General features: G+C 39.9%; 1 protein-coding gene across 4 annotated transcripts; it reads left to right on the top strand.

Annotated features, from left to right (window-relative positions):
- Nucleotides 1–34: 34 nt before the first annotated feature.
- On the top strand, nucleotides 35–14,640 carry slc12a8 (solute carrier family 12 member 8). Of its 4 annotated transcripts, none has more exons than XM_025063592.1 (15): nucleotides 35–250; nucleotides 856–868; nucleotides 1,611–1,784; nucleotides 1,964–2,101; nucleotides 3,045–3,236; nucleotides 3,328–3,559; nucleotides 7,546–7,659; nucleotides 7,798–7,885; nucleotides 8,404–8,491; nucleotides 9,009–9,155; nucleotides 11,108–11,753; nucleotides 11,824–11,921; nucleotides 12,013–12,130; nucleotides 12,966–13,026; nucleotides 13,110–14,639. In XM_025063592.1, the coding sequence occupies exons 3-15, from the start codon at nucleotides 1,644–1,646 to the stop codon at nucleotides 13,273–13,275; spliced, it is 2,229 nt and encodes a 742-aa protein (XP_024919360.1). In that variant the 5' UTR covers nucleotides 35–250; nucleotides 856–868; nucleotides 1,611–1,643; the 3' UTR covers nucleotides 13,276–14,639. The 4 variants fall into 4 exon arrangements, with proteins under 4 accessions (XP_024919360.1, XP_016895112.1, XP_008327041.1 ...); XM_008328819.3 differs by lacking the exon at nucleotides 35–250 and adding an exon at nucleotides 314–634; XM_025063591.1 differs by lacking the exon at nucleotides 35–250 and having other exon boundaries at nucleotides 314–868; nucleotides 1,613–1,784.
- Nucleotides 14,641–14,663: the final 23 nt, after the last annotated feature.

Raw genomic sequence — 14,663 nt, 5'->3', positions numbered from 1 at the left:
TCTTCTGGGAATACGTTTGATAGGGATAATAGGTCAAAAATTTTAAACAGTGAACTGTTGACTAGACGACACTAAACCGTAAATTAAATCCTATAGAAATTTTGAGATTTAATTCTGAGTCGGAAGTTCATCAACATTGCAAGAGCCTTGGATAACCTGGGACGAATGGACTCCATACTTTGAAAAGAGGACACCGTTAAGTACAGCTATTAGTTTTAAAATGCCAAGTAATTTTCTACCTAAAAATTTGGTAGGTTTTGTTGAAATCATTGGTTTTCAATGAACTTTTCAAAAGGCCCAGAAATGTATTTTAAAAGAAGGGAGAAGTTCAAATTAAATTAAACATGGTTTCCTCTGGCAGCCCAAAAACAGAAACAAGACATTTAAATCAATGTATAGTTTATTCAAGTTACGATGCCTCATACGTCAGTTGGTAATTCAGCTTTAAATAAATAAAGACAATTGTAAGTCGAAAACCACAGTTTTTTTTTTCTTCTTCAATAAACTGATTCTCGTCCGTGAACTATCCACACCTCGCTCTCCTACTATTGACGTGGAGTCCAGTTCCACGGTATGGAAAATTACACCACCAATAAAAAGAGATAAGGACAGCTGCATTTTTAGGCTTTTAATCGTGAGTAAACCGTCTCTGTTGCACTAGGGCTTGCCAAAATCAACACAGTAATCCAACACATCCTGCAACACACACACGTAGCCTGCTGCTGCTTACGTTTCTCCACACACGTTTTTAAACTTGAGAAGCTGAGACTGCTAACTGCTAACACTTCACCCAAAGTGATGGAATGATATTTTTTTCCCACCACTTCCCTCCTTCTACGACGGGGAATGACAAAGCTATCGGTAAAAGGTAAGGACTTTTTTTATTATTATTTTATCAACTGCATAGAATTTTTATTTTATTTTCAAATTAGCATGCCGCTAGGAAGCTTCGCGAAAAAACACCGTTGTTTTAAAATGTTTGCTAAATTATACGAGTAATTTGTTCAACCTACCGTTTTGGTTTTGAAGTCAAATAACGCACATTAGATGCCAACCTAACAGTCACTAGCTGTCGTCGGTTTATTTTGTCGCTGTGTTTATACTAGTATAACTAGTGTAATTATTGTTTTGGATTATAAACATATTCAAAGCTCTTACCTGTGTCACACCCAGCGGTATCCGGGTCTAACAGAGGTGGCGCCATGTTGATGTCATTGCCATTACAAACAAATCATATAATCAAAAAGCGGGTTCTACATTTTTATCATATTAGTGAGCTAGATTCCATTAATTGTGGCTTCGGATGTCACATATAAATTAAACAAAAAACAAAAAAACATTTTATAAACACCTTTATGAAGACTGAAATGGGCAACGGTGGGCAAAGTGTGGGATGGACCGTCATATTGCAGTGTTTTTCGTGTCTTCACATAATGACAATGTCAATTTTTGTCATCATTACAGTGTTTTACGATATTTACACAAACCTGAAATCACAACAAGCTAGATTTTTTTTCTGATGTTTTAAGTATTTTAACTCTTCAGACCAAAATGTGACAATTTAAAGTTTTGCTTGTGTACTTAATTACATAACCTTTCCCCGTGTTTAGAGACAGTTGAAGGGAAAACACCTGTAGGTTGTGATGGACACCTTGACACATGGCTGGACTGTGCGCACAGGGGACCAGAGAGGAGACGGTGAAGGTCTGTTAAAGCAGCAAGTCATTGAAAACAACTACACTACCAGCATGCATGTCCAGGATCTATTTCATGAAGATGCACAGGTGAAATATACTCTGTCACTGCTGACATCTTTTTATTTTCTATATTCCTGGAGGTCAGACAGTGTATTGATGAATATGTCAATCAGTTAATGGGAGTTTAAAAATATATGTTTGGTTGTTTTTTTGGGGGTTTTTTTGTTTGTTTGTTTGTTTGTTTTTATGTTGTTTTGTGCTTCCAGCAAACGACCAAGCCTTGGTGGAAGATTAAGCTGTTTGTGTGGGAGCCAGTGCTGTTTGGCACCTGGGATGGAGTTTTCACCACCTGCATGATCAATATTTTTGGTGTGGTTTTATTCCTGCGCTCTGGCTACCTGGTGGTGCGTTTACAAACATTTGACATTATTGGAGCATGTACAGTATTAATGTAGTGTTGATTTATGTGGCAGTCATCTCAATAATGTTGAAGTATCCACTTATTGTTTTCAGTCCTGTGTTTGCCTGTTTAGTTGTCCACTAGAGGGAGACATTTACAAAAAAAAACACAGTTGTTTCTGAGTGGCCTAAGATCACTTGTTGGGGAACCATTGCATAAAATAAATTTACAACTACGACAGGAAAACTACATGTGTTATTAATAGTGATAAATATAAACAACTTATATTAATATCTTAAACCTACTTTTCACATTTTGGCTCAGGTGTGTCAAAGCTGCAGACCTTTATTTTTAGCATCATCTATCATCATCAGTGTGTGTCACCCTGTCATTCTATGCTAATTACTGCAGTGTCATTTCAAAACATGATGACAATGCCTCAGTGATTTTTAATTGACACAGCTGCCTAGCTTCAGGTGGTCTGCCGTTCGGAGGGCAGATCTTTGTTACTCTGCGTGAGTTGCATATTATCTTAAATGACTTCCTTGTTTATATGTAGAGGCAGAGATTGTAGTCCAGAAAACGCATGTTGCTGTTTACAGTGGCCCTGACCTTAGCTGTGACCTGACCTTCCATCTTCAAAAATAACAGGGAGTAAACACAGAGAATAAGGGAACCAACATTTGACAATATACTCTGACCTGAGAACACTTTGAATTCATGTTAGGTTCATGTTTGGATCCTTTTGAAGTTAATGCTACAATGCAATAATTAGGAAAAGAAATTAGTGCTGAAAATTTAGAATTTGCTTATACACTTTTGAATAAGTTGGTCAAGTCTTTTAGTTTTCCAGGAATAGCCTTTTGTTGCTAACAGTACAGCAATAAATAATGAAAATGATCCACCAATATTGATGTTTTGTTTTCTTCTTTTTTTGAAAATCCCAGGGGAACACTGGTGTTCTACTCGGGATGCTGCTGGTTTCACTGGTTGTGCTGGTTGCATTAGTGACAGTGATGTCGGGGATCGGTGTGGGCGAGCACTGTGGTTATGGAGGTGGAGGAATCTACTCCATGATTTCCACTGTCCTGGGCGCCAGGGTTGGCGGCACAATGGGCCTCCTCTATGTCTTTGGGCAGGTGAGTACTGTATATGTGAAGGTGGTTATCTGCATACAGTTTGGGTGCAACATCTGTTCTAATATGTTATGTCGTGACTCTGCATCCACAGTGTGTGGCTGGAGCGATGTACATCACAGGTTTCTCTGAGTCTGTGGCTGATCTCCTGGGACTCCAGACTCAGTGGGCTGTACGTGGCATGTCGGCAGCAGTGCTGCTGGCTCTGCTGGGAATAAACCTGGCGGGTGTCAAGTGGATTGTCCGTCTGCAGCTGATACTGCTGGCAGTTCTCGCTGTCTCAACACTGGACTTTGTCATTGGGACTTTCACGCATCTTGACCCAGGTAGGATTGAAGGCCAAACCTGTTTATGTGAGGTGAATGGACATATACTTTGGGACAGTCGTTAAAATGTTTTATTTCAGATATAAAAAAAATCCTTCCAATTATGTGATATTTTGCGGAAATTCAAACAGGTCAGTAGGTAAGGCTAAGCTGTCAATATTTAAATGGATGATAACTGTGTTTCAGTTAGCTTCCTCGGTTTCAGGGTGACCCACTACGACCGCTAGGTGTCTCTGTCGTACCGTTTATGTAAGTCTGTGAAGTTTCATCTTGAGACGTCACCTCCACGGTTTTTGTATTATTTGAATAGATCGCTAATGACGATGTTTCTTTGAAGTATATGTAATGATCTTATTGGGCCTCTGACGTAATTACATATTGACACCTTTCCCGGTTATTAATAAGTAAAATGCTATATTGTTGTTTTACACAAAACCTGGTAATAACAGGTCTCACTGGTCCTTTCCTTTTTGAACAAAAGATTATTCTTATTCTTGTTTTTTTTGTAATGAGGACGTGCTGTCTTTTTAGGTAGCATATTCTTTATCTGCCTTCAGGAAGTCCTTCCCCACATTTCCTGTTCACACTGATTAGCAACGTCCTGTCTGGTGTGAAATTCTCTAGATATCAAGCCAGCGTTATGCAAACGTCGCAGCTTGCATGCACGCAAACCAGTTCACTTGAGTATGTAGTACAGAAAAAATATAAAAAAGTAATGTATTGCACGTATATGTACTGATATGTATTTAAAATCATTATTTGTTTTGCTTTTTAAGATACATCTACGCCTCCTGCTCCCTTCCGCATTACTAATATTCAGTTGCCAGAGAACTGTGGAGGAACCAGACGTAATGGCTCCTCCAGGTTTTTCCAATTAGGATCCCCTCTGTGTTTTGTGGTGACCTCATGGTTGGCAGTGGCCCAGCAGGTCCTTTAAGTGAAATGAAACGGCTCATATTGGCCTACGCTCTCTCTCTGTACACTGTGTAGAAGCCACTGCCAGAGTTGTGTGGTAACAGTTTGAAACCGTGTCCTCTGTGAATGCTTGGCAAGTACATCATGAAAATATACAGAGGTACACGGATACCACTGGCTGTACAGTAATACTGTAAACTATATACTGGCCTCTGCATGGAATATAGTTTTTACTAGGGGTTAAGTTTAAGAGACAGTTTCCTTTAACACATGTTTGACACACTATCACTGCACTGTGATTTGACCTTGGCCTGCCATGAAGACTGTAGACTTTAGAAGAGGTGAAGTAATTCAGCAGTAACATTTGGATAGTTGACACAAAGAGAATCGTGGAAAGTCGAGCTTAAAGCCCTTGCTGGAAGGTATTCCTGACATTTACTTTCAATGGCAGATGAGTGACTTGATACCAAAAGAGAAGTTCTGTTACATTGTGCACTAAACACAGTCTTTTTGCCGTCCAACCACTTCTATGTCTAGGGTTAGTCTTTTTGCCGTCCAACCACTTCTATGTTTTTCCTAACCCTGGTCGATGTAACATAAACAAGCATTCTCATGAAAGCAGCATGTTTAATAATGTTCAAATGACCAGAACGCACACATACAGACTGTATTTATTTATTAATTAAATGTCTGCTTTTGATTAATTTTTTTACAAAGGAAATGTTTATTTACACATCTTTATTGTGTGGAAAAATCCCACTTTAAAAAAAAAACACTCCAAGACTATCACTTTTTTAATTTCATGCGCCCCCTAGTAGTATCTCGAACCACACGTTGCGTATCCCTGATTAACAATGTAGAAAACAAAATATTTTCAAGAAAAGGAAATTGTAAAATCTCTAGGCTAAAAACATCATCATCACTAAGCCGTACGCTTGAGCAGGTTAACCTGTGACAGAATTATCAGAGACATCTGTCATAAACATAGTTTTTGCGGGTGATAATTACTTGTGTCAACTTTCTTTGTAATGTCTTTCAATGTAAATGTCCCCCCAACCTATAGATGTGGTATTTTATTACTGACATTAAGTATATGAGCACTCACTCGTAGACTGACCCTGTTTCCTCATATTCTCTGCTAAGTGACTTACGGTGACAAGTCTTTCCTGCAGAACTGTGAAAACTGCACTGCTCGTACATATAGAGCAGCTCACTATAGTTCGCCGTGCAGTTCCCAGTGGGAACAGAGTGGAGATTTTAAGGTTGCAGTGAAAGAGTAGCAGATGATTTAGTCTGTTCAGACCCCACCATTAAACTGCAGGCTGCTGTGATTGTCATTCTTACAGTTAAATGAGTTACGATCTCGCACGAACACGCACTACCATGTGTCCAAAGTTAAAGTTAAAGCCTATTTCCCACAGAACAGGAAAACCATAATGTGATCCATGGGTCTGGGGTTTAGGGTGTTTACCAGACTCACCCTCATTTTTGTCAAATGACAAGGGGAGAGAGCCGGAACTGGGATCTGAGCTTTGCTGCTGCCCTATAAGCCACCAAATTTTTACTCTGTGATCTTATTAAAACAAACCTCGAGATCATCAGTCATCTCAGCGGAGACACTTTACCCTGATCCATAATTTTCAACCATTTATTGTGGTCATTGTGTTGCAGAACAAGAGCTCAGATGCTCATGTAATCTGACTACACATTCCAGTCTGTATCAGAGGAATGCTGACCTCAGAGCCCCCCCCCCCAGTTCTCCCTGTGCCTTCACATGTGGGTCGTCTTTAGATTTAAGACTTATGAAAAGCCCATAAGGACACTGATATTTACAGATTAGATTAACAGCCTCCTTCATCCCAACATGACTTATGTGGTTAAAAAATATTATTTATAAATACGATTTTGGTTCTGATTTATCTACATTAGGACTTCATTTCTGCTGCATCTATGTTTTAAATGCAAAGCCACCTCTTTACTCTGCAGAATTCTGGTCCTTTTTATTATATTCTGTGTCTGCAAATTAATCACAACCGGATGGTGATGCTGACAATGTGCAGAGCTTCAGCTGTTTGTGGAGCTGTACACCTCCAACAAAGTTATGATGATTATATTACAACAGATGCCCATTTGAAAACAGGTTATCAATTTAAAAAAACCTAAACTCATATTTTGTTTTTTTAGTCCAAACATGTCATTGGACACGTGTAGAAAGTGTACAGTTGGTCACACGGGAAGGGAGGTGGGGTAGGGCCAGTATAATAAGGCTGAGTTAGCAGCAAATGTAATGGTAAACATTAAAACACTGCTGTTACTTTGTACATGGATATAAAAGCAAAACGACTAAAATTGTGTTTCCAGGATCAGTTTTCCTCATTAATAGGTGAACGCCCTGCGCTGAATACTCAGAAAGTTGGAGTTTGTTGGATGATGGAGCATGATGTTGTAATACGGGTGGGGAGCCTGTGGTGCAGACTTAGACACTGACTTCCATAGATTTGTTGGGTTCTGATTGTTTGCACAGAGATGGATCTCAGTGGGTCATGGAGTCGAGGCTCCTACTGCTGTTTGATGTCAGTGTTTTGATGCTTCCTTACATTCCTGCGCAGAAAAATGTGCGCACTTAAGTTAAAGTGGTGCACGCGGCTCTTTTTTTTTGGTTTTGGCTTTTGTCACAAACAAAAGAACAGAGGGTTCACATTCACTGTCACTCTCAGACTCGCCGTCTCACTCGTTCTCATTCTTTCTCTCAAACTTGGAAACGACTGAGCTTCTGAAAAGGGCGGCGACTTCCTTTTGGATAAACATGTCATTAATCTGACAGAACACATTCTTTCCCATCACAAGATTACCAAGGGGGAAATGTCCGGTGTTGTAACATAGGCGGGCCCTTCACACTGCAGGGTTTAAATGGCCCCCATCAAACACAACAGCACAACCAACTGTTCCATCTTTGAACATGCGTATTTTGTATTTCAAAACTGAATGCAGTACACTTACTGTGTAATGATACAGTCCCTGCATCTTGATATAGCAAGTGATTTTGACTTGTTTACTTTCCTCTCTTTCAGACCATGGGTTTACAGGTTATTCAGCTGAGCTGCTCAGCAACAACTCCAAACCAGATTACAGCACAGGAGAAAACTTCTTCACAGTATTTGGTGTCTTCTTTCCTGCAGCTACAGGTGGACGGACCCTGACTTATTTATTTGAATGCAAAAGAAAATCTCATGCACTGACATCATGTCAATATGTCACTTGTTTTTGCATGCTTTGGGACGAATAATTATGATTTTTGTGTTTGTGTGTGTGTGTGTGTATAGGCGTAATGTCAGGCTTCAACATGAGCTCAGATCTTCAACGGCCCGAACACAACATCCCTGTGGGAACGCTGACAGCTGTCTTTACCTCGTATGGCAACACTCCAGTCACACAAACACAAATGTTATGTAAAACACACAAAAAATGAGTTCTACGTACAGTGAAAATGTTTGTATGAAGAGTTAACAACAGTAGACTGTAGAGACTCACATACTTCCAGCAACTATAGCTACTTTCATATAATTGATGAATGCACCAAAAAAAAGAAAAACGTTTGTGGTTCCATGGGCTTCAAACCACATATTTCACTTTTATCTCACTTTACCACAAGAGTATTTTTAGGTAAAGCTCCCTGAATTGTTCCACAAGTGTATAATTCACTGAAATTGCTACTCTTCAGAGGTTTTAAATTTACTTTCTCCTGTCTGGTTTTCCTTATCAAAAATTGAACCTTTTTTTTTTAAATTATTATTTCAATTTCCAAGAGAGTGAAAAATGTAGCCTTCCAAAAGTGGGAGTCACTTGTTGTGATGTGATTGCATAGTTTTCCTATTATTAGTTAGGTGGTTGGTAATAATTCTGTGTGCTGGACTGTCGGTGACCCACAGGTGGTTCCTGTATCTGGTCTTTGCCTTCCTCCTGGGGGCCATTTGCAGTAGAGAGGCTCTGCGCTATGACTTCTTGATCGCAGAAAAGGTAACCTCCACTCTCTGTTTCCATCCTGCTCTGTGGGAAAGGCTGCATAGCAGCGGGGCAAAGGTCAGGGGATTCCCCACACAGGTTTTTTTTTTTACCTATGAATGAATGAGATATAAAGCCTCTTACACCACTTTGTTGCAGGGTACAAATGAATTTGGAATTTTAATAAAAACCTGTCCCATTAAAATAAAAAAACAGTTTTACTACATTTTAAAATAAAATTCATCAAAATTATATATTATTATGTGTTATTATCAGGTATTGTAAACTGCTAGTTGAAGTTTCACTGTATTCAATATTCATGATCTATTTCTTTTTCAGTAAAATACTCATATAAAATTAAGCTGGACTTCATCAATGAGTCACTTTATAGACTGTGACTCCATCAGTTGTCAGTTCTGATTGTTTTCATTAGGATCTGGCTGCAGCGGAACTGAACTGGGCGTAGCTGTTGCAGGCACCCGACCTCACCCCATCCTCTTCCACCCTGTGTTTGTTTTCCTTCTTCCTCCAGGTCTCCTTGGTGGGTTTCCTCTTTCTGCTGGGCCTCTACATCTCCTCCCTGGCTTCCTGCATGGGCGGCCTGTACGGAGCACCCAGGATCCTCCAGTGCATTGCCCAGGAGAGGGTCATCCCTGCTCTGGCCTGTCTGGGAAATGGGGTGTGTTAAAATTCATAGAGAATTTGTTTTTGTTTACATCAGAATATGTTCAAATTAATTTGAAGGCGACATTACTGTACCAGGAACCTGCCAAAAGTGCTGCTAAATGTATTGATTTTAGATCCTGAGCTTCCACTTTCACCTTCATTATGGCTCCCAGGTCTAAGTCAGACTCTTCTGATTTTATGTCCTAGATCATGAGTGTAGATTTTGTGTTAGTGTAGGTGAGTGACATAGGTACAGTATGTGGGTTCTTGCACTGTAGGAGGGGAACTCAGCCATAAGTCAGTGACCTGCCGTGTATGCTTTTATTTCAGTAAGGTATTGAGTTGACCGTTACAGCTTAATAAACTTCATGGCCTGACTAAATCATTAGGTAAATTAAATCATTAAGTAATATGTTCAACAGCAGCAATGTCAACATTGTTTGGCGAAGAGAAGGTCTGTGATGACAACCAGAAAGTCAACTAAAAAAAACTGACCAGACGGACAAAGTGATATTTCTGGGCTCATTCCACGTAAGCGAGCAGGCTACCAGTCACTTCTGCTACACACACACTGTCACGTTGACGTCCTGACCTTGTCCACCCCAGTTTTCCTCAAACTTCCTAGTATGGCAGCACTCCCTGACCCCTCAGCGGGTTGGAATGAGGCCCTAGACATCTTGGCCCAAATCAAAGCATCAGAACAAACGCAGGAAGGGCGACGGGCTGGGCCCAGCTCTGCTGTGTGATCTGGAGGGCCGCCAGGCACAATGCAGTGCTTGTTAAACGGTGTGATAGGACCTAGGAAGTGCAAGCAAACTGGGTACAAAACCACATGTTGAGACAATGTCTCTGTTGGACAAAGGACTCTGTGTTTGAACTCTTGCTTTTTAATGATTTTAACAATGCCAGATTAATCTTTGTTTTTTTTTTCATTTCTCGGTAATGTGTATTTCCAGATGTTAAAGTCAGTCGGCTGCTCACGTTACTCATTACTATATGTTTTGAAGTTACTGCGACATGTATTAGACAGACGCTCACAGTGAAGGAATTTGCATTAGTGCTGAAGCAGGACTGACTTTCTCATGAGTCTCGTGGGTCTATGTTAGTTTAGCACGTGTGAGTAATGGCAAAGTATGACCTCGACCAATCAAAGGCCGCAGGAAGACATGAGAATATTATTTTGTCAAACACTACACTACAAACATAATCTCTGCTATCATTGACTTGTTCAACAGAAGAAAAGGGAAAAGAAATTATTTTAAAAAATGTGTAAAGTGTGTACATACAGTATATACATATGTACATATATATGTACATATGTATATACTGTATGTATATATTTATGTTTATGCAATTACATGGTAGTAAAACAAGTTATACATTGTCTCATGCTCCTGAAGTACAGGCAGGTCAATCAGGAACAACAACAACTCTTTCATTTGTTACTAGTGCAGAATGAGGCCAGGTATTGTTCTGTAGGAAACCCCACAGAGACCCTTGATTGAAACAATCAAGTCTTAAATTTCAATGTGACCTTAAGTGCCCGACAGGATAACTGTTATTTTCAAATGTTTGCTGAGCAACAATTGAATCACAGTTACTGGACTTGGCATTATTACATATATATATATATATATATATAGCAACAAAAAAAATCAATTAACTTTCTTCTTCTTATGATCGGGCAGCAGAGAGTCTGAAATAAAAGCCACATATGTGTTTAAAAAAAATGAACTGTGATTTAACCCCCACATTTGTCTGTGACACTCCCTTGCCTGAACAGCTTCTCAAAATTAAAATAAAGTCTGACAGTAATGGGTGGTGCAGTCCACAGTTTACTCAATGCAACAATTCAAGCATGAAGGGAAAATGATGCTTGAGGTCATTTGTATTTTCAGATAAAGGAGACATTGGGTGGGATGCAGCGGTCACTAAATGTGCTGTGCTTTACGCTCTTGTCTGCAGAAAGGTCCAAATAAAACACCGGTTGCAGCAATCTTCCTGACCAGTCTCCTGACCATGGCCTTCATCTTCATTGGCCAAGTCAACGTCCTAGCTCCCATCGTCACCATCAACTTCATGCTCACCTACAGCTTCATTGACTACTCTTACTTCAGTGTGGCCATGACCGTCCAGTTGCAGGACAAAGAGATGAAGGATGTCCTCTCTCTGTCCAGAAGCAAGCGACGTACGTCCACCAGCAGAACCAGACCTCTTATTGACGTCCCTCTACCAAACTATGGAAGTGGAGGCCAGAGTCCACACAATAAAGGCACTTTATCAGAGTTCACCAAGGACATGAACCAGATCTTCCCACCTTTATCAGACGGAGATACCGGTGCTGAGAAGACCCCCTCAGTGCACGAGTTGAGCGGCAGAGGCAAAAGCAGAAAGCCTACTGCGAAGCAGACACTGATGGACAGCTTTGGTTTGGACCTCAACAGCAATGTGTTCTCAGAGGAGGGAGGAGACCAGACGGGCCCAGTTCCATCATGTGACAAACCCGATGTTCAGCCTGGAAGTGGAGTGGACGAAATGTCCACAAAACCATGCCCTGTAGAGCAGGGTTTTTCACATCACCCTAATAACAACAACATCAACAACAACACAGGTGACTTGCTTTGACTGTCAAACCAAAGAGATCCATATTTTTGTTCTAAACTTGTCATAAAATATTTCAGGCGTTCACAGTAAATCTGAGCCCCAAACAACAGACATCAAACCCATCCCTGAATCGTTCTATACAAAGTTCTGCAATCACTGGATTGCTCTCATTGGGGTAAGATGAATTACCCGTAAACATCTACAATCTTCATATGAATACTTTATCTTACTGCTCAGTGTAATTTATGTTGTTTCTTTTCTTACAGGCGCTGAGCTCTCTAATGATTATGTTTGTCATCCAGTGGGTCTATGCCGTAGCAAACATAGTCGTCGCCTTGTTACTTTTCTTTTACATTGGAAAAGCAAGTCCTGGACTTCCCACAGGTGAGTGTTCCATTTCCCATTACAACCGTGGAGGGTTGGGTCATGGAGGGCTGTGGTGTAAAAATCTGTGCTATATTGCATAAACTGATTATCTACATCCCAAACATGTCAAGCAGACTGTTTTATAAATATTTTCAGAAATATTTGAAACTGTCCACTGCTAATCTTTATGGCTAAGGCAGGCATGGGGAAACTATGGCCCATTTAGCTGTTTGATCCTGCCCGCCAAACGTTTCCAAATTATATAATTTATTTTTATTATTATACTTCTGCCTTTTCCCTGCAATACCCACGTTTCCCCAATAGATGGCATAGAAAATGCTAAAAGCATTTTAGCCTTTATGCATGACCTTTACATGTAATTTATCTTAGTTCACATGAACACTCCATCTATCTGCTCCTGACCCAGACCCCTGTTCGATTTTAGGACAACTGTGGCCCGCGACTGGGCTAAGGCCTGCAACCTGTGGCTCCTGGGCCACATGTGGTTCTTAAGCCATTTTTTTAGTCAGACTCTTACAGTGAGACCTCTCTGACTTAATGAGACAGATCCACGCTTCATTTCCTCCATGACTGTGACCTGGTGACACGCTCAGACCTACTGCTGAGAGTTTCAGTTATGGTCTTTCTCAGTCTCACTGCCTGACGGCTGGCAGCTGTTGTGGCTTATAGGATTTTTTGAATAGCTGAACGGGACACCCTGCATCTGCATCTATGTCATCGCTCTGCAGCGTGCCAAGAGTTGCGAGCGGTCAACACTTGTTCCAAGGATGATGGATGACATTTTATCACTTACTGTAGAAAAAGGAAAAATAAACTTTTGTTTTACCTGCAGGTACGGCAGCTCGATTCAGCTTCTTCACATGGCTGAAATCCACAGTACAGAGTGTTTGCAGGTATTTCTTTTGCATTAAAAGCTATTTATTGATAGTTTGTTTTTACAATGTCAGTCCCTCCAACTCTTGTTTGTCTCGTTCAGGGGTAAAGGATCTCCCCAGGAAGAGATCGTGGTGACACCCTCTATCTCTGGAGTAGGACTGAAAACCAGACAGCTGACAGAGGAAAACGCTGACTTTGCCACACGCCACCGTTGTCACAAGTCTTCATTTATGGCAGGCAAAGAGATGCAACCACAGTTCCCCTGAAAGTATCGCAAACGCTGCCTCTGTTACACGTCACATCGCTGACAGCTTGAAACCACATTCTCTGCCTCAAACTCATAACTTTCCCTCAGGTCGGACTCTGCCCTCACATTTTCTCAGAAAGAGATGTAGTCACTTTCACAAGGTGCTTGAAGCTAATCGAATGATTTTCTGAAAGTGCATTGAAGAGAAAAAGAAAGTGATTTAGATAAATCTAACAGTTATGTTTTCTCCCGTAGTTGTTCGAAGAATGAGAACTAATCAATCAATTATGTCTTGTCGTACTTTGAGTATGACTTATATGACTATACAACAGTTAAAGTGCATTTATCTTTATGTTTTCCCTTATATTTTGGTTCGAATTTCTAAGGTTTTTCATGTAGGCAAACTGAAACTGAGAAATTAAATACGGCTTTCAAGATAAATTTAGAAAATATTGAAATATAAAGAAATTAATTGTATAAAGTGTTAATTATGAAATAATAAAATAATACATTTATTAGCTAACTTCTTTGAGGTTTTCCCATAATAAACTTAAATTACAGACAGTAATTTACCTAAGTTTTGATGGAGAAAAGTAAATATATGTCTCAGGATCACCAGGATAAATAATATTGACAATTATCAAAAAAATCTTCAAAGAAGAAAAAATACATCTTTTGTGCAGGGAAACTCTTCGGATTATGTTTAATTCATACAGAAAATTATGTGTATTTATGGCAAGGTTATTAGGTCAGCAGCTATTGGTTTATAGTTGTTTCTTAATTACAGTGTTCTAACACTGCAGTATGTTTATGGTTTCACCTTATGTTCTTTTGTGTTGTGATGCATCTCCTAGTTTACAATATCGACTGCTGCACATCAGTAACAAAGCTGTGAAAACCGCAGCCCTCGGTTGCTGTGTTAGCAACAGGCACAAACTGTTGCAGTAGACACCAGTACTAAGTTTCAGTCGTCATTTACTTGTAATTGTAAAAAAAAATGACACCTCTGCTGTCATTCGCGTTGGTTTGATAACGTACACATACTGACTAAAACATTTCTAGTTAGTTCTCTGAGCTGTACTACATATTACTGACAACAGGGGGCGTTTGTTGAATTACAGTTGCTTTGACAGTTGTATTATTATAGTGTAGAAGTTTTTTTTTACTAGAACATTCGTTATGAAGGTAGTTTGATGCCGTGAAGACATTATGTATATCTTTGGTACGAATTATATTTTGAGGTACAAGTCTGAGATGATAGTCTGGTCAGAGTTCAGCGTTGGTGAAGATTTGGCGTAAGAAATAGGGTTCGGCTAGTTTTTTGGGTTGGGTATTCCACTAAAATATTTGTATGTAGTTTTCACAGTAACTGAGAGATATATGTGTTGTGAACAGTTGTATTATTAT

Source organism: Cynoglossus semilaevis, chromosome 16 (assembly GCF_000523025.1).
Source record: "Cynoglossus semilaevis isolate Cse_v1.0 chromosome 16, Cse_v1.0, whole genome shotgun sequence".
Lineage (NCBI taxonomy): Eukaryota > Metazoa > Chordata > Actinopteri > Pleuronectiformes > Cynoglossidae > Cynoglossus > Cynoglossus semilaevis.
Note: the sequence above shows the minus strand (reverse complement) of the source record. Positions and strands in the feature narration are given on the sequence as shown.

Coding starts and splice junctions, on each gene's coding strand:
- slc12a8 (XM_025063592.1), top strand. CDS start 1,644: ATGGACACCTTGACACATGGCTGGACTGTGCGCACAGGGGACCAGAGA. Junction 1,785..1,963: donor TATTTCATGAAGATGCACAG/GTGAAATATACT, acceptor TTGTGCTTCCAG/CAAACGACCAAGCCTTGGTG. Junction 3,237..3,327: donor TCCTCTATGTCTTTGGGCAG/GTGAGTACTGTA, acceptor CTGCATCCACAG/TGTGTGGCTGGAGCGATGTA.